At 43.0% G+C, this 27868-nt stretch overlaps 1 protein-coding gene across 2 annotated transcripts in view; it reads right to left on the reverse strand.

The window, feature by feature from the left end:
- gnai2b (guanine nucleotide binding protein (G protein), alpha inhibiting activity polypeptide 2b) overlaps nucleotides 1-25932 on the reverse strand; it is a 111504-nt gene extending 85572 nt beyond the window's left edge. The window contains exon 1 of one of the 2 annotated variants that reach the window (XM_065001996.1): nucleotides 25894-25932. Coding sequence is in view for 1 of the 2 variants with exons in the window: in XM_065001995.1 (XP_064858067.1) it covers nucleotides 24951-25068 (118 nt within the window). In the remaining variant the exon portion in view is untranslated. Of the gene's footprint in view, nucleotides 1-24950; nucleotides 25742-25893 lie in introns of those variants that run through there. The other variant, XM_065001995.1, reaches the window with a different exon arrangement.
- Nucleotides 25933-27868: the final 1936 nt, after the last annotated feature.

Consider the following 27868-nt stretch of genomic DNA (forward strand, 5'->3'; position numbering starts at 1 on the left):
TTACTAGACAGACAGTCTAACTTTGGCCGTAGAAGCTGAAGGGGCACTGAGTTTGAGAGAAAACCTAAGGGGATGATGAGGTTGTGTTACGCAACGGCTAGTACTAAAATAGTCATTAATACTTACTCCTAATGTTTACTGCCACTCTCTTCCCCACAATCACCCTCACTTCACACCCACATACAGGCAATGTCATACAGGCAATGAAACACACACTGGGTGGACTAGTCTGGCCTCTAACCCCCAGGCCAACAGCAGCAGAGGTTAATAAATGATGGCTTGTAACACTGAGGAGAAACTCCCCAGCTCCACAACACAACATCCTTATTGGAATCTATCTAGTCATTTATTAACCAATCCTTATGCCTCTAAATGTGCTCCGTGAGTATGGAACAGCAGCGCCGTTCAACTATTGAAGTTAAGCGAAACGGAAGCGCAGAGGTCAATTGGTTTCATGAGGTGGTCTGTGTGATGTTATACAGTAAGTTAGATACATATCTGGGAGGAAAGTTCATAAAAGCAAGTATCTGTCAGAGAAATGGAGTCATACAGGTTCATGACAACTAGCAAGTGTGTCAGTGCAGTGAGATGGGGCTGTCACCTGTTTAAGGTGGCTAGGCAGGCTCGGAGCGATGGCTCTCCTTTGTCCTTGAGCTCAGCCACCCAGCAAGAGAACTGCGGGACCGGAGTCACATTTCAGATGGACAGACAGACTTATTGACACTACAGACTCAAAGTCACATTCCTCTGAGTGCCTTATTCCCTTTCTGTAGTCCTTCTGTCTGAGGGAACACAATGTACTGTATATGTGGTCGACTGTAAGTTTATTCTTAACTTAAGTGTATGCAATTGAGCCTATGTTCTACAGCAGGGCTATTCAACTTTTACCCTACGAGGTCCAGAGCCTGCTAGTTTTCTGTTCTACATGATAATTAATTGCACACACCTGGTGTCCCAGGTCTAAATCAGTCCCGGATTAGAGGGGAACAACGAAAATAATGAAGTGGCTTAGATTCCGGATTTTCTGGAACCCGACATACCATGGCTATTGATAGGGAGATTTCTGCGGATGTGCGGGATTTTCTTTTACGTTGCTGGTTCTCAGAACTCCCACTGCCACTTCCCACTCATTGACATGAAGGGGTAAAGACTTGATGTTGTACGCCCGCCCGCCTGACTAGCATCACTACTCTGGACTGTTCAGAATTAGAATATGTGGACAACTATAAATTCCTAGGTGTCTGGCTAGACTGTAAACTTTCCTTCCAGAGTCATATTAAGCATCTCCAATCCAAAATTAAATCTAGAATTGGCTTCCTATTTCGCAACAAAGCCACTGTCGTGACGTTGGCCTCTTTGGGTATAGCAACCCCATCCCCCTCTCCCTGCCTCCCCCTTGCCTCCTTCAACTTCAACTTCAGCTGCTGTGGTCAGAGGTCGTAAATTCCTGAGAAGACCCTGCCACATGGCCACACAGTATAGAGAGAGTAGATATTCATGGAAACAGAACTTGAGGAACAAACTAATTTCATGTTCCGGAGAAAGTATAAAAGATCGGTGAAGAATCCAGCTACGAACTGGTCTGTTTGTCACAACTTGGGGAAGCTCATGGGAGACGGTGTGGCCACATTACCATAACGCTGTTTATATAATAGCCTCAGATATGAGGTTTACATCTAATTGTTGTATAGGATAAATGAGTGAGTATGATACTGTTTACACAATTTTACAATGTGATTTTGGACTGTTTAATGAAGAAAAAATCAAAAAGGGGATTGGAGTTAAATCAGAGGACCGCCCCTGAGCCCAGTTAGAGTCAGACATCCTGGCACAGCCCTTTTCTGCCATTCCGAATAAAAACCCCACTCGGGTTTTCGATCAGCAGACCGAGCTTACCTCAATTACGAGATGGCTAAAGGTTGCAGACCATGTTTTTATATCATTGAACGCGAAGAACGACAACCGCCGAAACATTCATTATATAACAAATGTTACTCTGAACAATCCCCTCTAACCACAACCGAGAGAGGGAGAGACAGACAATTCTACAAAAGAAACTAACTTTTCAAATCAAATCAAATTTTATTTGTCACATACACATGGTTAGCAGATGTTAATGTGAGTGTAGCGAAATGTTTGTGCTTCTAGTTCCGACAATGCAGTAATAACCAACAAGTAATCTAACTAACAATTCCAAAACTACTGTCTTATTCACAGTGTAAGGGGATAAAGAATATGTACATAAAGATATATGAATGAGTGATGGTACAGAGCAGCATAGGCAAGATACAGTAGATGGTATTGAGTACAGTATATACATATGAGATCAAGACGACACACTGAGCGTAAATATATATATATATTGATTGCAATTGTTCCAGAATGAGTGAGCGTTCATGTGTAAAGGATTAGCATTTCAATTGTTACAATTATCACTCTGTAGTGACTTCTTAGTCGACCCCCACTTCCCCTTTTGTCTAACAAGCCGCTATGCCGGTTTAGCCCACTAGGGCACATTCTCCTATCATTTCATGTAACCACATTTACCTTGTTTGTTTGTTTGTTTATGCATTTCTGTGAATTACTTAGTTAGTAATAAATAAATGATTTAAGACAATTGATGTATGGATGACTCATAGTGAAGACTGGGTTCTTGCAGATAACCAACAATTTATGGCGTTTGGAATGAGACTAACGTGAGGTAAAGTAAATAATTCATTAATTCGAAGACTAATTGATCAGATAAAATATCTGAAAAGTTATTTTAGGAAATGATAACTTTGTAATCTGAATATTTTTCCTTGGTGCCCCGACTTCCTAGTAATTACGGTTACATGATTAATCAGTCTAATCGCGTAATACTAATTACAGAGAATCTTTGATAAAAACTATAAGTCTTCAGTTAATGATAGTAAAGACACGACACCACCTTCACTCATGCTGCCAAACATATACTCGTAAAACTGACTATCCTACCGATCCTTGACTTCAGCGAAGTCATTTACTAAATAGCATCCAACGTTCTACTCAGCATATTGGATGTAGTCTATCACAGTGCCAAACCCACTGGCTCCAGATTATCTATAAATCTTTTCTAGGTAAAGCTCCACCTTATCTCAGCTCACTGGTCACCATAGCAACACCCACCTGTAGCAGTGCTCCAGCAGGTATATTTCACTGAACATCCCCAAATCCAACACCTCCTTTGGCCGCCTTTCCTTTAAGCATCAGCTGTCAGAGTAGTTTATCGATCGCTGCAGCTGTACACAGCCCATCTGTAAATAGGCCATCCAAGCAACTACCTACCTCATCCCATATTTGTTTTGTTTTTCTGTTCTTTTGCACACCAGTATTTCTACTTGCACCTCCTCATCTGCACATCTCACTCCAGTGTTAATTGCTAAATTGTGAATACTTCGCCTCTATGGCCTATTTATTGCCTTACCTCCTTAAATAATTTGCACACACTCCAGTTTACAGATTTGTCTATTGTGTTATTCACTGTGCATTTGTATTTCCCATGTGTAACTCTGTGTTGTTGTTTGTGTCGCACTGCTTTGCTTTATCTTGGCCATGTCGCAGTTGTAAATGAGAACTTGTTCTCAACTGGCCTACCCGCTTTATTAAAGGTGAAATCAAAATAAATAAATAAAGATATGGTCGACATGTTGGAACTATGCATTCCATGCCTCAACCACAATTTCATGTTATTTTTTCATGATGTAGCCTACATGTTGGTACAAACTTTGTTGTCTGTTGTAACAGTATATTTAGGCATATCAAACACAAGCAAGACACAAATAGTAGGCAGTCTAAAGCAGTAGTTGACAAATAAAGTAAGGAATAATAGCGCACCGGGCGATGCAAAATGAACTCACCCAATGTCAGACTCTGGCTACCGGTCCGGATATACAGTACCAGTCAAAAGTTTGGACACACCTACTCATTCAAGGGTTTTTCTTTATTTTTACTATTTTCTATGTTGTAGAATAATAGTGAAGACATCAAAACTATTAAATAACACAAATCAAATCAGCCTGACTAACCGGTGTCTGTATGTAGCATCACTACTTTTATAGCCTCGCTACTGTTTTTCATTGTCTTTTTACTGTTGTTTCTATTTCTTTACTTACCTATGGTTCACCTAATACCACCATTGGTTAGAGCCTGTAAGTAAGCATTTCACTGTAAGGTTGTATTCGGCGCACGTGACAAACAAACTTTGGGCCTCCCGGGTGGCGCAGTGGTTAATCAACCTTCGTCTCTCCCGAGCCTGTACGGGAGTTGTAGCGATGAGACAAGTTAGTAGCTACTAAACAATTGGACACCACGAAATTGGGGAGGAAACGTGGTAAAAAAGACAAAAAAAACTTTGATTTGATGTAGTAACCAAAAAAAGCGTTAATCAAAACATATTTTATATTTGAGATTCTTCAAAGTAGCCACCCTTTGCCTTGATAACATCTTTGCACACCCGTGGCATTCTCTCAACCAGCTTCACCTGGAATAACTTTCCAACAGTCTTGAAGGAGTTCCCACATATGCTGAGCACTTGTTGGCTGCTTTTCCTTCATTCTGTGGTCCAACTCATCCCAAACCATCGCAATTGGGTTGAGGTCGGGTGATTGTGGAGGCCAGGTCATTTGATGCAGCACTCCATCACTTTCCTTCTTGGTCAAATAGCCCTTACACAGCCTGGAGGTGTGTTTTGGCTCATTGTCCTGTTGAAAAACAAATTAAAGTCCCACTCAGCGAAAACCAGATGGGATGGCGTATCGCTGCAGAATGCTGTGGTAGCCATGCTGGTTAAGTGTGCCTTGTATACTAAATAAATCACAGATATAGTCACCAGCAAAGCAGCCCCACACCTTCACGCCTCCTCCTCCATGCTTCACGGTGGGAACCACGCAAGGGTAGATCATCCGTTCAACTACTCTGCGTCTCACAAAGACATGGCAGTTGGAACCAATAATCTTCAATTTGACTCATCAGATCAAAGGACATCTTTCCACCGGTCTAATGTCCATTACTCGTGTTTCTTGGCCCAAGCAAGTTTCTTCTTCTTATTGGCCAAAGCAAGTTTCTTATTATTATTTCTTCTTTTAGTAGTGATTTCTTTGCAGTAATTCGACCATGAAGACCTGATTCACACAGCCTCCTCTGAATAGTTGATGTTGACATGTGTCTGTTACTTGAACTCTGTGAAGCATTTATTTGGGCTGCAATTTCTGAGGTTGGTAACTCTAATGAACTGGTAACTCTGGGTAACTCTGGGTCTTCCTTTCCTGTGGTGGTCCTCATGAGAGCCAGTTTCATCATAGCGATTCATGGTTTTTGGAACTGTACTTGAAGAAACTTTCAAAGTTCTTGAAATGTTTTGCATTGACTGACCTTCATGTCTTAAAGTGATGATGAACTGTAGTTTCTCTTCACTTATTTGAGCTGTTCTTGCCATAATATGGACTTGGTCTTTTACCAAATAGAGCTATCTTCTGTATACCAACCCTGCCTTGTCACGACATAACTAATTGGCTCTAATGCATTAAGAAGGAAAGAAATTCCACAAATTAACTTTTAACAAGGCTCACCTGTTAATTGAAATGCATTCCAGGTGACTACCTCATGAAGCTTGTTGAGAGAATCCCAAGAGTGTGCAAAGCTGTCATCAAAGCAAAGGGTGGCTACTTTGAAGAATCTCAAATATAAAATATATTTAGATTGTTTAACACTTTTTTGGTTACTACATGATTCCATATGTGTTATTTAATAGTTTTGAAGACTTCACTATTATTCTACAATGAAGAAAATAGTACAAATAAAGAAAAGACCTGGAATGTAGGTGTGTCCAAACTTTTGACTGGTACCGTACATGCTCGGCTGCCTAGAACATTCAGCTGCCCAGAGGTGGAACCGCTAGGTAGTCTATTCGTGTGGTACTTGCATGATCATTGAGTGGTTAAAACACAGATCGTTTTTTGCCTCAGTGCAAAACTCAAGTGAGGAACTCTGGCTTGTGGCTACGATATGGCAGCAACTATAAACCTACCAGGTACCTCCCCAAAGCCTTAAAACACGGGCACCCTCATAGATATCATCCTAACCAACTTGCCCTCTAAATACACCTCTGCTGTCTTCAACCAAGATCTCAGCGATCACTGCCTCATTGCCTGCATCCGTAATGGGTCAGCGGTCAAACTACCTCCACTCATCACTGTAAAACGCTCCCTGAAACACTTCAGCGAGCAGACCTTTCTAATCGACCTGGCCGGGGTATCCTGGAAGGATATTGATCTCATCCCGTCAGTAGAGGATGCCTGGATATTTTTTTTAAATGCCTTCCTAACCATCTTAAATAAACATGCCCCATTCAAGAAATGTAGAACCAGGAACAGATATAGCCCTTGGTTCTCCCCAGACCTGACTGCCCTTAACCAACACAAAAACATCCTATGGCGTTCTGCATTAGCATCGAACAGCCCCCGTGATATGCAGCTGTTCAGGGAAGCTAGAAACCATTATACACAGGCAGTTAGAAAAGCCAATGCTAGCTTTTTCAAGCAGAAATTTGCTTCCTGCAACACTAACTCAAAAAAGTTCTGGGACACTGTAAAGTCCATGGAGAATAAGAACACCTCCTCCCAGCTGCCCACTGCACTGAAGATAGGAAACACTGTCACCACTGATAAATCCACCATAATTGAGAATTTCAATAAGCATTTTTCTACGGCTGGCCATGCTTTCCACCTGGCTACTCCTACCCCGGTCAACAGCACTGCACCCCCAACAGCAACTCGCCCAAGCCTTCCCCATTTCTCCTTCTCCCAAATCCGTTCAGCTGATGTTCTGAAAGAGCTGCAAAATCTGGACCCCTACAAATCAGCCGGGCTAGACAATCTGGACCCTTTCTTTCTAAAATGATCTGCCGAAATTGTTGCCACCTCTATTACTAGCCTGTTCAACCTCTCTTTCGTGTCGTCTGAGATTCCCAAAGATTGGAAAGCAGCTGCGGTCATCCCCCTCTTCAAAGGGGGGGGACACTCTTGACCCAAACTGCTACAGACCTACAGTGCCTTGCGAAAGTATTCGGCCCCCTTGAACTTTGCGACCTTTTGCCACATTTCAGGCTTCAAACATAAAGATATAAAACTGTATTTTTTTGTGAAGAATCAACAACAAGTGGGACACAATCATGAAGTGGAACGACATTTATTGGATATTTCAAACTTTTTTAACAAATCAAAAACTGAAAAATTGGGCGTGCAAAATTATTCAGCCCCCTTAAGTTAATACTTTGTAGCGCCACCTTTTGCTGCGATTACAGCTGTAAGTCGCTTGGGGTATGTCTCTATCAGTTTTGCACATCGAGAGACTGACATTTTTTCCCATTCCTCCTTGCAAAACAGCTCGAGCTCAGTGAGGTTGGATGGAGAGCATTTGTGAACAGCAGTTTTCAGTTCTTTCCACAGATTCTCGATTGGATTCAGGTCTGGACTTTGACCTGGCCATTCTAACACCTGGATATGTTTATTTTTGAACCATTCCATTGTAGATTTTGCTTTATGTTTTGGATCATTGTCTTGTTGGAAGACAAATCTCCGTCCCAGTCTCAGGTCTTTTGCAGACTCCATCAGGTTCCAGAATGGTCCTGTATTTGGCTCCATTTTGGTTTCATCTGACCAGAGCACCTTCTTCCACATGTTTGGTGTGTCTCCCAGGTGGCTTGTGGCAAACTTTAAACGACACTTTTTATGGATATCTTTAAGAAATGGCTTTCTTCTTGCCACTCTTCCATAAAGGCCAGATTTGTGCAATATACGACTGATTGTTGTCCTATGGACAGAGTCTCCCACCTCAGCTGTAGATCTCTGCAGTTCATCCAGAGTGATCATGGGCCTCTTGGCTGCATCTCTGATCAGTCTTCTCCTTGTATGAGCTGAAAGTTTAGAAGGACGGCCAGTTCTTGATAGATTTGCAGTGGTCTGATACTCCTTCCATTTCAATATTATCGCTTGCACAGTGCTCCTTGGGATGTTTAAAGCTTGGGAAATCTTTTTGTATCCAAATCCGGCTTTAAACTTCTTCACAACAGTATCGCGGACCTGCCTGGTGTGTTCCTTGTTCTTCATGATGCTCTCTGCGCTTTTAACGGACCTCTGAGACTATCACAGTGCAGGTGCATTTATACGGAGACTTGATTACACACAGGTGGATTGTATTTATCATCATTAGTCATTTAGGTCAACATTAGTCATTTAGGTCAACATTCAGAGATCCTCACTGAACTTCTGGAGAGAGTTTGCTGCACTGAAAGTAAAGGGGCTGAATAATTATGCACGCCCAATTTTTAAGTTTTTGATTTGTTAAAAAAGTTTGAAATATCCAATAAATGTCGTTCCACTTCATGATTGTGTCCCACTTGTTGTTGATTCTTCACAAAAATATTCAGTTTTATATCTTTATGTTTGAAGCCTGAAATGTGGCAAAAGGTCGCAAAGTTCAAGGGGGCCGAATACTTTCGCAAGGCACTGTATATCTATCCTACCATGCCTTTCTAAGGTCTTCGAAAGCCAAGTCAACAAACAGATTACCGACCATTTCGAATCTCACCATACCTTCTCTGCTATGCAATCTGGTTTCAGGGCTGGTCATGGGCGAACCTCAGCCACGCTCAAGGTCCTAAACGATATCTTAACCGCCATCGATAAGAAACATTACTGTGCAGCCGTATTCATTGATCTGGCCAAGGCTTTCGACTCTGTCAATCACCACCTCCTCATCGGCAGACTCGACAGCCTTGGTTTCTCAAATGATTGCCTCGCCTGGTTCACCAACTACTTCTCTGATAGAGTTCAGTGTGTCACATCGGAGGGTCTGCTGTCCGGACCTCTGGCAGTCTCTATGGGGGTGCCACAGGGTTCAATTCTTGGACCGACTCTCTTCTCTGTATACATCAATGAGGTCGCTCTTGCTGCTGGTGAGTCTCTGATCCACCTCTACGCAGACGACACCATTCTGTATACTTCTGACCCTTCTTTGGACACTGTGTTAACAACCCTCCAGGCAAGCTTCAATGCCATGCAACTCTCCTTCCGTGGCCTCCAATTGCTCTTAAATACAAATAAAACTAAATGCATGCTCTTCAACCGATCGCTACCTGCACCTACCCGCCTGTCCAACATCACTACTCTGGACGGCTCTGACTTAGAATACGTGGAAACCTACAAATACTTAGGTGTCTGGTTAGACTGTAAACTCTCCTTCCAGACCCATATCAAACATCTCCAATCCAAAGTTAAATCTAGAATTGGCTTCCTATTTCGCAACAAAGCATCCTTCACTCATGCTGCCAAACATACCCTTGTAAAACTGACCATCCTACCAATCCTCGACTTTGGCGATGTCATTTACAAAATAGCCTCCAATACCCTACTCAACAAATTGGATGTAGTCTATCACAGTGCAATCCGTTTTGTCACCAAAGCCCCATATACTACCCACCATTGCGACCTGTACGCTCTCGTTGGCTGGCCCTCGCTTCATACTCGTCGCCAATCCCAATGGCTCCATGTCATCTACAAGACCCTGCTAGATAAAGTCCCCCTTATCTCAGCTCGCTGGTCACCATAGCATCTCCCACCTGTAGCACACACTCCAGCAGGTATATCTCTCTAGTCACCCCAAAACCAATTCTTTCTTTGGCCGCCTCTCCTTCCAGTTCTCTGCTGCCAATGACTGGAACGAACTACAAAAATCTCTGAAACTGGAAACACTTATCTCCCTCACTAGCTTTAAGCACCAACTGTCAGAGCAGCTCACAGATTACTGCACCTGTACATAGCCCACCTATAATTTAGCCCAAACAACTACCTCTTTCCCAACTGTATTTAATTAATTAATTTATTTTGGTCCTTTGCACCCCATTATTTTTATTTCTACTTTGCACATTCTTCCATTGCAAAACTACCATTCCAGTGTTTTACTTTCTATATTGTATTTACTTTGCCACCATGGCCTTTTTTTTGCCTTTACCTCCCTTCTCACCTCATTTGCTCACATCGTATATAGACTTGTTTATACTGTATTATTGACTGTATGTTTGTTTTACTCCATGTGTAACTCTGTGTCGTTGTATCTGTCGAACTGCTTTGCTTTATCTTGGCCAGGTCGCAATTGTAAATGAGAACTTGTTCTCAACTTGCCTACCTGGTTAAATAAAGGTGAAATTAAAAATAAATAAATAAATAAATAAATAAAGATTAGCCTACATGATCACACAAAAGGTTCATTGTTTTTGCTCCAATGCCATGTGTAGGGATTGTGTCCTGCTTGTGCAATTGCAATATCCGTTACAACAGACAGAGAAGGTTGTATAGCCTTCAACAACAACAAAATGTGAATGTTAATTTAAATCGCTGCAGTTTTTTTTTTATTCCAGCTGTTCAGGAGTATGAGGCAGAGATAGAGAGTCCACATCACCATGGTCCAGGAGAGGGTGAGCAAAGAGAGAAACGTAAAAGGGGAGAAACCTCTGAATTTGTAGCCAAGGCCCTGAAAAAAAGCAGTGGAACAGGTTTCTAGGTCCATAGTTGAATTTGAGGGTTCTATAGTATTGAATCACAGCTCTTTTAAAGTTTCAGACTTGTCCTTTCATGTCAGCAGAATTGGGCCAGATTGATTAGTGACACAAGATACTATTTTTTGACCAACAAAAATGACACACACCACAAGCCTGACTGGTGTACAGTATGACATCTATACAACAATTTCAAAACTGCCCATTTAAGGTAACACAGCCCTCCCATGTTTCACAGCATTGAAATGACAAGTATGGACTGCTACTCATCTAACTAATGCTGTGAGTGCTGTTGACAGTGTGAGAAACACATTATATCATTCCGTTTATTTACAGGTGAACGCACCAATTTGTAAGTCGCTCTGGATAAGAGCGTCTGCTAAATGACTTAAATGTAAATGTAAATGGTCTAGCTGGCTCCAACTTCTAAATTACAGATCTGGTGTGTGGCACAATCAAACATGGTTTCCAGACGATGTTTGCTCTGTTTGGGAACACAGAGTAGTTCAACTGAAAATTCTGTGAAAAATGTAGTGTTGTCAACAGTAATTCTTGAAAACTCAACCTATTCATAGAAAAAGCAACAAATCAATCAGTTTAATTTGGCAGTACGCCGACAGCAGTTCCACAATGCTCTTAATCAAGATTGTACCTTCCTCATCCACTTCTCTGAACTTGTTGTTTCTGAGTAGCTGACCATGCCCAACCAGCCCAGTCAGTTCTTAGTCACTGTGGGTACTGCGTAGCTGGTCCATTGACAAATCATCAACTCAGCCAGGTTGGACACGGAGAGGGCCGAGGGCTCTGATCAATATACCTGGTTGACTCAGTTTACTGAGAAAAAGGAGCGGACATTTTGTTTTCCTGGCCATGCGATGACAAACAGCAGGCTCAGTCGGTCAGAGACCACGATGCTAGTAAAGAGTCTGACGTATCATACCCCTTCCTTCAGGCCTGACTGGATAGTGGCAAGCAGCCCTGTTTCCTTGTGTACAACTGAAATGATCATAATACTGTGATTGCAGTCCACTCCACTGCATGTGCTCAGCTGACCCTCAATGTAAAAATCCATTAGCAGAACCATTCCCAGCTCCCTGCAGTGGCACAGGGCTGGTGTTGTGTACTCTGGGTACTCTGAACTGGTCTGAGGCCTACAGACGGCACCACATAATTAAAAGGGCAAGAAGAATTACATGTGGTGTTAAAACGAGTTCAGAGAGTAATCAGATTATAGATTATAACATGATTCCTAGATTACAGACCTGTAATCTAACTCTCTGATCTCGTGTTTCAGAGAGCCTACAGTCATTCCCATTTCACACCCAAATCCCTCTGGGACAATTAGTGTTTCAATTATTATGAAAAATATTAACGTTCATAATATGGGGTAGGGGTATCATCGATATATTCCTCTGGCTCTAGTTTTATTTTATCTTGAGTATTGTCCAGTTATATGGTCAAGTGATGCAAAGAAAGACTGAGTTAAGCTGCAGATGGCCAAGAACAGAGCGGTACGCACGCACACGCACACACACACACACACACACACACACATACACACACACACACTACATGTCCATGTATGTAAATTGTAAAGTCTTTAGTCTGTAATATATATTTTTGTTATGTTTCGGACCCCTGTAAGACTAGCTGTCGCCATTGACGCCAGCTAATGGGGATCCTGATGAATCTAAAATCGAAATATCCTCTCTCATTCTACACATCTGTTGCACATATAGGATTGCATGCTGGATAGCACAAATAAAACACATGACCAGACAATCACTATTTGTCATAGCTGGCAATGTTATCTCTGTCACTTGGATGGGATGGGTTGTTTTACGGTCACAGAGATCTTGCTAGAGGGTAGGGGGTAACATGTCACCATGTCCCAAAACAAATGGTTTTCCTGATAACACTAGGGGAGAGCTAGCTTAATGCCTTCTGTTGTCTTTCTATGAAAGAGAGTAGAGCATTTGTTGATTTCAAAAGAATAGGGTATTCACGTTCAATTAATCTTGGGCTATTAGTCTGGGGTGACCCAGGAGCTGAGAGTGAATTGTTTTTTAATTAACTCTGATGGCTTTACGTTTCTCTATCTTTGTTCTCAGCAAACAGGATAACATTGACCTCCATGTTATAATAACCTTTTCTGGAGACCAGGTAATGGAAGTTGATTGATTTGACTTTAAAAGTGGAAATATTAACTTCAAACTCAATCTTTCAAAGATCTGGGTTCTCTCAGGCTATAATAATGTTTGTTCTCCTGCATCTCAAGTGGTCCCAAAATAGGGACAAGGGGGCTGTACTGACTCTCATGAAATTAAATGTAATTTGCGTAGATTTGGTGGAGGAAGAATTTTTGGAGCCAGAGTCAGAACAGAGTAGAATAGGTTTGTCTTAATTTGAGGCTTGGAAAAACCCTGCTCTGGGATTTCCCAATGGTTCTGATGAGTCATAAGAACATCAAGACAAGGAAACATTACAGGGCATGATTTCTATAATCTTTCTCTTAGTGTTTCAACTCATTCCTAACTCCCTCTCCCCTAGCTCCTCACACTAGTTCCCTATATTTTTCAGTCATTTCCTGAAGATACCAAGCAGAGGAAGTTATATTTTGCTGAATGTGTGGCTGTCACACCTGGCCCCTGGCGTGACTGTACTGTCACACAAAGCAGCCCTGACATCCAAACAGTCAGCTGCTGTCACTAAGCTGAATGTATGGCCACCTCCTATGGTCGTGACAGAACAACATTAAAGTTTCACACGGCACACACTTCAGAAAACAGCTGGTGGTATACACAACATAGTATAGGATAGGCTTAGGATAGGTAAGGACTTCCGGGTTGGAGCGAGCGGTCGCATTCGCACTTCGGTCCGCAGGTTGTATAACTTTTCATTACATTTCATTACATTTCACTATAGTACAACGGTTTGATTTGTCTAATCTTAGCAATTTCTTCTTAGCTAGCTACATAGCCGTCTTTGTATCAAAGATAATTGCGTAATTATCGTATTTCGTCATCCTAACGTAGTCTACACTGCTATCTGCCCAGCAGCTAGCCAGCTAGCTAACGTCCACCGTCTATCGAATAGCAGCACTGTAAAAACTATTACACTCAACTGAATGACCTGATTAGTGTAGTGTTAGCTAGCTACATAGTTGTCTTTGCTGTCTTCGTATCCAAGATAATTGTGTAGTTTAGAGTGTGTAGTCTTAGAGTGATTATCTTAATTTACCGAGGTTAGCTAGCCAGCTATTTGTCGTCCTTAACGTAGGAGACACTGCTAGCTAGCCAACAGCTAGCCAACGTCCACCGAATAGAACTTCCTCACTCAACAACCCGGTCGCATTCCGCTTCGCTCCACAGGTAGTATCACATTTTCATTTTCATTTCATTACAGTACAACGGTTTGATTTGTTTGATCGTAGCTAGCTACATAGCCGTCTTTGTATCAAAGATAATTGTGTAGTCTAGAGCGATTTTCTAGGTAAGCTAGCCAGCTATTGTCGTTCTTTTAACGCAACGTAACGTAATCAACACTGCTAGCTAGCCAGCTAGCCCCCGAATAGCAGCACTGTAGCCACTGCCAGCTAGCCTACAAAGTCAACAACGCAGCCAATGCCAGCTAGCCTACTTCAGCAGTACTGTATCATTTTAATAATTTTAGTCAATAAGATTCTTGCTACGTAAGCTTAACTTTCTGAACATTCGAGACGTGTAGTCCACTTGTCATTCCAATCTCCTTTGCATTAGCGTAGCCTCTTCTGTAGCCTGTCAACTATGTGTCTGTCTATCCCTGTTCTCTCCTCTCTGCACAGACCATACAAACGCTCCACACCGCGTGGCCGCGGCCACCCTAATCTGGTGGTCCCAGCGCGCACGACCCACGTGGAGTTCCAGGTCTCCGGTAGCCTCTGGAACTGCCGATCTGCGGCCAACAAGGCAGAGTTCATCTCAGCCTATGCCTCCCTCCAGTCCCTCGACTTCTTGGCACTGACGGAAACATGGATCACCACAGATAACACTGCTACTCCTACTGCTCTCTCTTCGTCCGCCCACGTGTTCTCGCACACCCCGAGAGCTTCTGGTCAGCGGGGTGGTGGCACCGGGATCCTCATCTCTCCCAAGTGGTCATTCTCTCTTTCTCCCCTTACCCATCTGTCTATCGCCTCCTTTGAATTCCATGCTGTCACAGTTACCAGCCCTTTCAAGCTTAACATCCTTATCATTTATCGCCCTCCAGGTTCCCTCGGAGAGTTCATCAATGAGCTTGATGCCTTGATAAGCTCCTTTCCTGAGGACGGCTCACCTCTCACAGTTCTGGGCGACTTTAACCTCCCCACGTCTACCTTTGACTCATTCCTCTCTGCCTCCTTCTTTCCACTCCTCTCCTCTTTTGACCTCACCCTCTCACCTTCCCCCCTACTCACAAGGCAGGCAATACGCTCGACCTCATCTTTACTAGATGCTGTTCTTCCACTAACCTCATTGCAACTCCCCTCCAAGTCTCCGACCACTACCTTGTATCCTTTTCCCTCTCGCTCTCATCCAACACTTCCCACACTGCCCCTACTCGGATGGTATCGCGCCGTCCCAACCTTCGCTCTCTCTCCCCCGCTACTCTCTCCTCTTCCATCCTATCATCTCTTCCCTCTGCTCAAACCTTCTCCAACCTATCTCCTGATTCTGCCTCCTCAACCCTCCTCTCCTCCCTTTCTGCATCCTTTGACTCTCTATGTCCCCTATCCTCCAGGCCGGCTCGGTCCTCCCCTCCCGCTCCGTGGCTCGACGACTCATTGCGAGCTCACAGAACAGGGCTCCGGGCAGCCGAGCGGAAATGGAGGAAAACTCGCCTCCCTGCGGACCTGGCATCCTTTCACTCCCTCCTCTCTACATTTTCCTCTTCTGTCTCTGCTGCTAAAGCCACTTTCTACCGCTCTAAATTCCAAGCATCTGCCTCTAACCCTAGGAAGCTCTTTGCCACCTTCTCCTCCCTCCTGAATCCTCCTCCCCCTCCCCCCTCCTCCCTTTCTGCAGATGATTTCGTCAACCATTTTGAAAAGAAGGTCGACGACATCCGATCCTCGTTTGCTAAGTCAAACGACACCGCTGGTTCTGCTCACACTGCCCTACCCTGTGCTCTGACCTCTTTCTCCCTCTCTCTCCAGATGAAATCTTGCGTCTTGTGACGGCCGGCCGCCCAACAACCTGCCCGCTTGACCCTATCCCCTCCTCTCTTCTCCAGACCATTTCCGGAGACCTTCTCCCTTACCTCACCTCGCTCATCAACTCATCCCTGACCGCTGGCTACGTCCCTTCCGTCTTCAAGAGAGCGAGAGTTGCACCCTTCTGAAAAAACCTACACTCGATCCCTCCGATGTCAACAACTACAGACCAGTATCCCTTCTTTCTTTTCTCTCCAAAACTCTTGAACGTGCCGTCCTTGGCCAGCTCTCCCGCTATCTCTCTCAGAATGACCTTCTTGATCCAAATCAGTTAGGTTTCAAGACTAGTCATTCAACTGAGACTGCTCTTCTCTGTATCACGGAGGCGCTCCGCACTGCTAAAGATAACTCTCTCTCCTCTGCTCTCATCCTTCTAGACCTATCGGCTGCCTTCGATACTGTGAACCATCAGATCCTCCTCTCCACCCTCTCCGAGTTGGGCATCTCCGGCGCGGCCACGCTTGGATTGCGTCCTACCTGACAGGTCGCTCCTACCAGGTGGCGTGGCGAGAATCTGTCTCCTCACCACGCGCTCACCACTGGCGTCCCCCAGGGCTCTGTTCTAGGCCCTCTCCTATTCTCGCTATACACCAAGTCACTTGGCTCTGTCATAACCTCACATGGTCTCTCCTATCATTGCTATGCAGACGACACACAATTAATCTTCTCCTTTCCCCTTCTGATGACCAGGTGGCAAATCGCATCTCTGCATGTCTGGCAGACATATCAGTGTGGATGACGGATCACCACCTCAAGCTGAACCTCGGCAAGACGGAGCTGCTCTTCCTCCCGGGGAAGGACTGCCCGTTCCATGATCTCGCCATCACGGTTGACAACTCCATTGTGTCCTCCTCCCAGAGCGCTAAGAACCTTGGCGTGATCCTGGACAACACCCTGTCGTTCTCAACTAACATCAAGGCGGTGGCCCGTTCCTGTAGGTTCATGCTCTACAACATCCGCAGAGTACGACCCTGCCTCACACAGGAAGCGGCGCAGGTCCTAATCCAGGCACTTGTCATCTCCCGTCTGGATTACTGCAACTCGCTGTTGGCTGGGCTCCCTGCCTGTGCCATTAAACCCCTACAACTCATCCAGAACGCCGCAGCCCGTCTGGTGTTCAACCTTCCCAAGTTCTCTCACGTCACCCCGCTCCTCCGCTCCCTCCACTGGCTTCCAGTTGAAGCTCGCATCCGCTACAAGACCATGGTGCTTGCCTACGGAGCTGTGAGGGAACGGCACCTCAGTACCTCCAGGCTCTGATCAGGCCCTACACCCAAACAAGGGCACTGCGTTCATCCACCTCTGGCCTGCTCGCCTCCCTACCACTGAGGAAGTACAGTTCCCGCTCAGCCCAGTCAAAACTGTTCGCTGCTCTGGCCCCCCAATGGTGGAACAAACTCCCTCACGACGCCAGGACAGCGGAGTCAATCACCACCTTCCGGAGACACCTGAAACCCCACCTCTTTAAGGAATACCTAGGATAGGATAAAGTAATCCTTCTCACCCCCCTTAAAAGATTTAGATGCACTATTGTAAAGTGGCTGTTCCACTGGATGTCATAAGGTGAACGCACCAATTTGTAAGTCGCTCTGGATAAGAGCGTCTGCTAAATGACTTAAATGTAAATGTAAATGTATAGGCTACAGGATAGTACTGTTTAGACTCCTACACTTCCCACCAGGGCTAGCTGCCTCTGTTGCATGTCTTTTCATATGTATGAGTGTGTGCCAGGCCATCCAATTACCACAGGGATAATATCTGCATTGAGGAGTGGAGGCCCGTATGGAAAGTGAGACGCTTAGTTCACTGAGAGATTCCTCATGTTGTTTTCTCTCTCTCTTACTAGCTCTCTCTCTCTCTCTCTCTTCAATTTGCTTTATTGGCATGATGAAACAATGTACATATTGCCAAAGCTTACCTTGGAGATTTACAATATTAACATAATTAATAATGTTAATAAATATTGTCAATGGGATAACAGTAACAACAATCATCAAGGGTCAAAATAACCATACATTTAACAATAAGCATAGAGGACATGTGCTGATTGGTTGGGCTGTCAGACACTGTCCCTCATATCGCTCTCTCTCTCCCAAATAATTGGGGAGTGCAAGTGTCGAGAAGACATCCACTCAGCTGTTGAACTGCAAGAGGCTTTACAGAAATTGTGGAAAAGGGGAATGAAATAGGTAAGAACAGCTGGGAAACTATTTTAGAAAGGATAGACCTAAGGCTTACCTATAGGTCAATGTCTGACAAAGAAAAACATGTTGTGGAACAAGAGGGTAGGACCGAGAGATGAGCCCTTTTTCCACCCTCCCATCAGTTTAGTATGACAGAGAAAGTGTAGATGAGGACAGGTTACACTGTTGTATATAACGGATGGATATGCACTTGATCTATCCTACAGTATCTCTCCTTTTAAAACTCTGTATTGGCCATGCATGAGATACTGCATGAAGGCGAGTTACCATAGATGGCGGCGATACACATGCCATCTACAGCGTTTACTGACACACAACCTGTGTGCCTCAGTTGATAGAGCAGGGCGCTCACAACGCCAAGAATCGTGGGTTTGATTCTTGCTGGGGCCACCCATACAAATAATTTATGCGCGCATTATTGTAAGTTGCTCTCCAGCCTACTCAGATATTCCCTTGGATGTCTACAGTGTCCAAGAGAAGAAGTGCCCCTACATTGTTCTGCAATCCCTTTACACGGGACTTGGCTACACTTACACAGGGAAATGTACCTTGCTCACATCCTTTCTTGGCGCATGGCAGTGTTGACAAAATAAAAGTGACATTGACACTTAGTCAAAGAATTATATTTAATTTCCCTAAATACCTTTCCCTACCTCCAGATACCTGAGAAGATGATGAGGAAACAAATGAATTCACTCTCCATAATGCCATACGGCCAGTGCCAGCCCATCGCCAAATGTTTAGCTAGCTAGATAAACGTTAGCATATTCACTAGCTAGCTAAACATAGCTAGCTAGCTAAGGAAACTGCACTAACTCGGCAGCTAACACAGACCCCTGTTTCATGGAAATAGATCCATTGTGATTTTATTATAATGTCAATAATAGCTACAGTGGTTAGCTAGCTTGGAGGAACTATTTAGTGTTGTGTGCATTGCGTCTGTGCACTTACTCAGCTTCCATCGAACAGCCTACATTGCATATGAAGTGTGACTGGCTCATGACATTTAACTGTGGATGTACAGAGAAAATGACCCCTTCTTTCCTTTTTGTTGTCACTCCTGTTGGCTCCCCCACGTGGGAGTTTGTGCTCTCTGATTGGCTCAAAGTCAAGTTCTCTGTGTGTTTCATGCTTTAGATGCACCTCTCTTTGCCACAGAGACAAAATGTTTCTGTTTTAATGTAACTGCCCAGTGTTTACAGATTTCTATGAAATATGATTCCTTTTATTACAAATTGTCTCTATGGGGCAGAGAGAACATTTTACAGTTTTAGAATTTGTTTCCTGCAATTCTACAGTACACATTTTGCCATGGTTTATGTCATGGCTATCTGAGTGACTCAAACATTATATCAAAATCAATTCTCCCTCACTGTCTGTTTTTTATTCGGATGATTGTTAGTTCTCAAAGATGTTCTCATTAAAAATTATACAGCGCCATTATCTTTTCTACATACTTTATATATGATTTTAGTCATTTAAGTTGACACTGAAAACATTATAGCATCCAGAACATCTTATTTTTATGGCAGCCATGATTTAGCAGCTGCGGCCCAAAACACTGATAAATACTGTATATACTTCCATAAAATATGCCTATTTTATGAAGATTACGCAAAGTCACGCATCTTCTATGAGCAGACGCTATTTGGCTTGCGCTGATTGGGTTGTTTGTCTGGGATATCACTTATCTATTTTGGGTACCACAGGGTTCAATTCTCGGGCCGACTCTTTTCTCTGTATATATCAATGATGTCGCTCTTGCTGCGGGCGATTCCCTGATCCACTTCTACGCAGGCGACCCCATTCTGTATACTTCTGGCCCTTCCTTGGACACTGTGCTAACTAACCTTCAAACGAGCTTCAATGCCATACAACACTCCTTCCGTGGCCTCCAACCACTCTTAAACGCTAGTAAAACCAAATGCATGCTTTTCAACCGCTGCCCGCACCCGCCCGCCCGACTAGCATCACGACCCTCGACGGTTCCGACCTAGAATATGTGGACAACTATAAATACCTAGGTGTCTGGCTAGACTGTAAACTCTCATTCCAGACTCATATTAAACATCTCCAATCCAAAATCAAATCTAGAATCGGCTTTCTATTTCGCAACAAAGCCTCCTTCACTCACGCCGCCAAACTTACCCTAGTAAAACTGACTATCCTACCTATGGCGACGTCATCTACAAAATAGCTTCCAAAACTCTACTCAGCAAACTGGATGCAGTCTATCACAATGCCATCCGTTTTGTTACCAAATCACCTTATACCACCCACCACTGCGACCTGTATGCTCTAGTCGGCTGGCCCTTGTTACATATTCGTTGCCAGACCCAATGGCTCCAGGTCATCTATAAGTCTATGCTAGGTAAAGCTCCGCCTTATCTCAGTTCACTGGTCACGATAACAACACCCACCCGTAGCACACGTTCCAGCAGGTATATCTCACTGATCATCCCCAAAGCCAACACCTCATTTGGCCACCTTTCCTTCCAGTTCTCTGCTGCCAGTGACTGGAACGAATTGCAAAAATCGCTGAAGTTGGAGACTTTTATTTCCCTCACCAACTTTAAACATCAACTATCTGAGCAGCTAACTGATCACTGCAGCTGTACATAGTCCATCTGTAAATAGCTCACCCATTTACCTACCTCATCCCCATACTGCTTTTCTGCTCTTTTGCACACCAGTATCTCTACTTGCACATCATCTGCTCATTTATCACTCCAGTGTTAATCTGCTAAATTGGAACTACTTGCTCCTATGGCCTATTTATTGCCTACCTCATCATGCCTTTTGCACACACTGTATATAGACATTTTTTTTCTACTGTGTCACAGATTTCCTCCTCTTCGTCTGAAGAGGTGTAGCAAGGATCGGACCAATACGCAGCGTGGTAAGTGTCCATGTTTTAATAGAAAAGACTGAACATGACACAAATACAAAATAACAAAGTGAAATGGAAACGAAACAGTCCCGTGTGGCACAAACACTGACACAGGAAACACTCACCCACAAAATACCCAGAGAATATGGCTGCCTAAATATGGTTCCCAAACAGAGACAACGATAAACACCTGCCTCTAACTGAGAACCAATCGAGGCAATCATAAACCTACATAAACACCTAGATGGAAACAACCCCATAAATCTACAAAAAAACCTAGACAGTACAAACACCCTATATGAGACAAAAACACACATATCACCCATCTCACACCCCGACCAAAATAATAAAGAAAACAAAGAATACTAAGGTCAGGGCGTGACATACTGTGTCATTGACTTGTTTGTGTTATTGGCTTGTTTATTGTTTACTCCATGTGTAACTCTGTGTTGTTGTCTGTGTCACACTACTTTGCTTTATCTTGGCCAGGTCGCAGTTGCAAATGAGAACTTGTTCTCAACTAGCCTACCTGGTTAAATAAACGTGAAATAAAAAATAAAAAATAAATCTGACTGTGTCCCTGTTGCACAGGCAATAACTGCTGCACAAGACTTTATGGGCAGAATCCCATCTGCAGAGAGCCTATTCAGTTCTTATCCACAGTGGCTATCTTCGTTTCCTATCATGTCTCCCGGTGTTAAGCCTGGTGGTGACATATGACTGTCTCTCAGGAAAATCTTTACCCAGATACTGTCAGAGTCGTGCAGGACACGTTGAATTGATTTTGCCAATGGATTTGTTGCGCTGCCAGACTCAGAAGAAGATGAAAATATGTGGTTTTCGGGCAATGGCTTTATGGGATAGCTAGCAACTTGTAAACAATTACCCATTACTTTATGAGTACTAATTTAATAGTACTATTAAACAAATGTAATAGTTAAATAATTTTCTACAAAAAAAAACGAATATTGTGATGGTAATGAATTGTTTATGATGATAATTATTAGTGGGCTTAAGTCGCTAGCCAGCTACAGTATCTTCAACCTAGCCACTCTTACCTACACTCTTAAGAATGCTGGATTGTTCAGATGACCCAACTGCTGGGTTGCAGGCATTGGGTCACTTCGTTGGGTTGTTGCTGCTGAGTTATTGATGGAAAAATCTTCCTAAAAACTATATTTAGGTATTTTCTTCATTAGTCCGCTGTTGATACAGTCCCAACATGTTTTGCATGTCAGCAGTCAAATTAAGATATTGGACTTTGAAGAAGCAAAGTGTCATTTGCCACATCATCATGATGATGCATTTTTAAATCAAATTATGCATTTTGGGTCATTGTGATGATGTGGCAAGTGAAACCCAAAAGGTTATACTCCTTTACTTCTAAGAGTGTAGGCTAGCCTATAGATGTGACAAGATGACCAGGTGATGTGCCTGAAAATCCATAGGACTACACTAGCCCCTTTCCTTTTTATGCCATAGCTTTTTTAGTTTCCAAGCAGCTCCCAAATGTAGGTCTTTCAACTTGGCCCATTTTCTGTGAGCAAGCCAGTGTGTAAATGGAGGATTTCTATATTGAGGCACACAGTATTTCTTTCAGAACCAAATCAAATCAATGTTTCAGAACATTGGCTAAAAGGACCAGAGAGGTACTGTACAGCCAAACAATGTCAGCAGAGGTTACTGTAATATATTTATGCCCATCCCAGGTCATACAACTCCAGTGTGGTTCCCTCTGCAAACCGGGAATCTGTGCAAGTCGGGATCCTAAGCAATCGACTCCATATTTCCATAATTTATTTGGCTTTGTTTTGGGCACCTTGGACGGTTCCAATGTCGATCATATTGCAAATAGGCATTTTCAAAACCTCTGTGTTTTGTTCACAGAACTGTGATTGGTAGGAATGTGTGGCATCAATCATAATGCAAAATACTCATATTCACTAGAGGTGAATGTGTTGTTGTGAATCCAGCACTGCAGCTGGAAGGAGTGGGGCATTTTGCAGCGTACCAAATTAGAGTCTGAGATAAGAATCAGCAATAACAAGAAGGCTACCCAGGGTAGGCTAGGCCTAATACTGCTGTTGTGAACAACACAATACATTGATTCTATCTCTTTAGCCTTGCACAGTGACATCACATTAGTTTAGATTATTACATAAACACACTCCCCAATACACTGACTCTATCTCTTTAGCCTTGCACAGTGACATCACATTAGTTTAGATTATTATATAAACACACTCCCCAATACACTGACTCTATCTCTTTAGCCTTGCACAGTGACATCACATTAGTTTAGATAATTATATAAACACACTCCCCAATACACTGACTCTATCTCTTTAGCCTTGCACAGTGACATCACATTAGTTTAGATTATTATATAAACACACTCCCCAATACACGGACTCTATCTCTTTAGCCTTGCACAGTGACATCACATTAGGTTAGATTATTATATAAACACACTCCCCAATACACTGACTCTATCTCTTTAGCCTTGCACAGTGACATCACATTAGTTTAGATTATTACATAAACACACTCCCCAATACACGGACTCTATCTCTTTAGCCTTGCACAGTGACATCACATTAGTTTAGATAATTATATAAACACACTCCCCAATACACTGACTCTATCTCTTTAGCCTTGCACAGTGACATCACATTAGTTTAGATAATTATATAAACACACTCCCAATACACTGACTCTATCTCTTTAGCCTTGCACAGTGACATCACATTAGTTTAGATTATTATATAAACACACTCCCCAATACACGGACTCTATCTCTTTAGCCTTGCACAGTGACATCACATTAGGTTAGATTATTATATAAACACACTCCCCAATACACTGACTCTATCTCTTTAGCCTTGCACAGTGACATCACATTAGTTTAGATTATTACATAAACACACTCCCCAATACACGGACTCTATCTCTTTAGCCTTGCACAGTGACATCACATTAGTTTAGATAATTATATAAACACACTCCCCAATACACTGACTCTATCTCTTTAGCCTTGCACAGTGACATCACATTAGTTTAGATAATTATATAAACACACTCCCCAATACACTGACTCTATCTCTTTAGCCTTGCACAGTGACATCACATTAGGTTAGATTATTACATTGGCTAAATATATCAGCCTACTACAAAACATGTTTTGCTGAAGCCCAAAACCTTCATTTGTGTAAAAATGTGACTTAGAGGAGGTGGAGTGTTTACTACTTTCTGCCCCAGCTCAGTCAAATTCCTGATTGCAATGGCATACGCTCAAACATACATTACTATGCCTGTTTAACACAGCCTCTGTAATAATACGTATGTAGCTACCTGTTCTGAACAAAATATTGACTGACTAATTCAGTGGTTCCCATTCCCAACCTTTTTCGGTTACTGTATGACCAACCGAATTTTACTCTGCCACGAGTACCCCTGGAGTACCCCCTCATGTGCATTTTACCTCGTGTGCATTTAACCAGTAAGTCTATGGTCTCATCATTCTTCTCAAGTACCCCCTGTGGATAGGCCAAGTACCACCGCTGGGAACCAGTGATTTTCACCCAAACAGATACATGGCATATGCATTGTCACACAAGGAGATGCAATTTAGGACCACATTGATGAATGAATACACCATCTCTGCTTGATCGAGAGCTATGTTGCACTAGGATAATTGCTTATGGTTCTTTGCTACAGTAATTATGTAATTTGTTCTAAGGCGTTGGCAGAGCAAGCTCAGCATCAACAGTCGACCACATAGCAGTCAACGTAGAAAATAAACAATGCGTGCGCTGTGGATTGATGCCTAGCAGACGCGCGGCGGATGGACACCCTACCGGTGCCAAAAGGCAAAGTGATGATGGCTTGTGATGCAGCCCATTAAGCTACCACTTATGATCAAAATTGTGGACAATTCTGTTTAAGAGTTTGAAGCACTCAACCCCGAAACAGAGCCCAACAAGGAACGTAAACCTACACTGGCTAGTCGTCCATTCGGACAAGCAAATTAATAGAATAAACGGCATCCCATACCTAGTAAGAGCAGTTTCACCTCCCTTGCCGCCTTCTCTCCATCCTCGCGGAGATTTTTATCAATCATCTTTGATCTCTCCGCGGCCGCTTTATCTTCTGCACTTAATGTACAACCCATGTTTCCAAAAGCACGCGCGCACTGACGGCCGGCGCAAGGATTCTTGAAGGATTTCGTCTTGACTGCTGTTTGATACGCCAACAAAAAAGAAACGGTTATTCAAAATCCTTCCTGTCCTGTTCAAGAGACGTGCGCGTGAAAATGTTGTAGTCTAGTCTAGTTCAATCCAAATGGCACGCACAAATGGTCGTTATTCTGAGTGATATAAACAAATGTTCCGTCAATACCTAGCTATATCCTTTTGGTCGCAGAGCAATCTTCTTGGAGATGCTACTTCAAGGAATACCACTGAAAGTTGCAGTCAATTCTCAGGTGGCGTATACGAATTGGTTCTGTAGTATTGACCATTGGTAATCAATTCTGACAGTCGCACCGATATAAGCTAGTCAATCGTATTCCTCGTTCGTTCGTTTCTTTCGACCAAGTGAAGGTAGGTGGAATGCAATCACATGGATGTGTTCCTAGCGAGCGACTGCGCTCCCAGACTCAACCGCGCAGTCAAGTGAACATACCCAGTGGAAATCCAGACTAACTGGCGCACTTCAGCTGCCAACCTGCTGCTTGCCTTCTACTGGGATTTGTTGACACCCTTTATGTGCTCAGTTGATATAATATATCAACATTGTGTGTCGTAGATTTAACAAATGGTTGATAGACCACTGTTGGTACGTTTTCTGCAGTAAAGGGAGGCAATAGCCTAGTGCCAAATGCATCCTATCTATTTGAAACCCTGCTGTAAAATGCCGTGATTTGCACGTCTCTTGTCTTATGGGAAATGTAGGAAATTATGTAGTAGCCTACCTCAACTCCATGGAGTATACATACCTTTTAGTAAATGGTAATCAAATACAACCACCGACTGTTTCCTTGTTTTAATTGGCACATGCGCATTCGCGCTGTTGCCATTTTAGAGCAACAGCAATAAGGAAACAGTCTGTGGTTTTATTTGATTGACGTTTTATTAAAAAGTATGGGTTTCAGTAAATAAAGAAACGCACTTATCATCAGAGGACAAACATAGGTACACGACAAGGGTTTAAGAATTTACATGTTTGAAGTTTCGACTAATAGCGACTCGGAGACGTATTCATTTAAAAAACTAGTCTGCGCTCAAAGTTGAGGCAGCCTACTTGGCGAGCAATTATGGGAATATACTGTAAATAGGTTAGGTAGAGGGTGAGCACTGCAATGATCTGCGTGAGCATCATCATTCACTGGGATAATATTCATGGTGGTCTAATAGCGACTCGGAGACGTATTCATTTAAAAAACTAGTCTGCGCTCAAAGTTGAGGCAGCCTACTTGGCGAGCAATTATGGGAATATACTGTAAGTAGGTTAGGTAGAGGGTGAGCACTGCAATGATCTGCGTGAGCATCATCATTCACTGGGATAATATTCATGGTGGTCTAATAGCGACTCGGAGACGTATTCATTTAAAAAACTAGTCTGCGCTCAAAGTTGAGGCAGCCTACTTGGCGAGCAATTATGGGAATATACTGTAAGTAGGTTAGGTAGAGGGTGAGCACTGCAATGATCTGCGTGAGCATCATCATTCACTGGGATAATATTCATGGTGGTCTAATTATAGGAATCCATGTTTTTTTTCAGATGATAAATAAGAAATGTGTCCATATATCTAAATGAACATGGGATGGGATGACTATGAAACCTCTCCACCAGCAATGGACTGCACTAAACATTTAAACGGATCTGTTGCACTTTACATTAAGTGGCCTACAATTGTATGGTAGGCTAGTTACACGGCAGGTATAGTTCTAGTGTTATTACAGTGTAGGTAAATTGATACATTGATCTGGACACAAGGGGGAGTATTACAACACATAAAACAGATGGCTGTATTTTTCTTAAGTGATTTCTTTGTATCCAAACTATGCTCATATGGTTTCATGTTCAAAAGCCTACTCATGAACACATATCCTATAACTTAATTAACAACCTTACTGCCAACAACTAAGCAATGTTCTGTTGAAGGGACCCTCACACTGATTTTTGACTGTTTCATGTAGGCCTACAGGGAAGAGTTAGTCCTCTCCATAAGCATGTTGTTTTAATACTGATTAAAGAAGGTTTATGATTCATATGAATAACTACTGTGTCTGAAATTTTTGGATACAGGACTGTTTTGCTAGCACAGACTGGAATATGTTCCGGGATTCATCCAATGGCATTGAGGAGTACACCACATCAGTCATTGGCTTCAGCAATAAGTGCATCGATGACGTCATCCCCACAGTGACCGTACGTACATACCCCAACCAGAAGCCACGGATTCTAGGCAACATCCACACTGAGCGAAAGGCTAGAACTGCCGCTTTCAAGAAGCGTGACTTTTACCCAGAAGCTTATAAGAAATCCCGCTATGCCCTCCGCCAAACAGGCAAAGCGTCAATACAGGACTAAGATCTAATGTTTATTATATTATAATTAAGTCTATGATTTGATATTTGATAGAGCAGTCTGACTGAGCGGTGGTAGGCAGCAGCAGGCTTATAAGCATTCATTTAAACAGCACTTTCCTGCGTTTGCCAGCAGTTCTTAGCCATGCTTGAAGCACAGCGCTGTTTATGACTTCAAGCCAATCAACTCCCGAGATTAGGCAATACTATAGTGCCTATAAGAACATCCAATAGTCAAAGGTGTATGAAATACAAATGGTATAGAGAGAAATAGTCCTATAATTCCTAAAATAACTACAACCTAAAACTTCTTAACTGGGAATATTGAAGACTCATGTTAAAAGGAATCACCAGCTTTCATATGTTCTCATGTTTTGAGCA

Source organism: Oncorhynchus nerka, linkage group LG15, assembly GCF_034236695.1.
Source record: "Oncorhynchus nerka isolate Pitt River linkage group LG15, Oner_Uvic_2.0, whole genome shotgun sequence".
NCBI lineage: Eukaryota > Metazoa > Chordata > Actinopteri > Salmoniformes > Salmonidae > Oncorhynchus > Oncorhynchus nerka.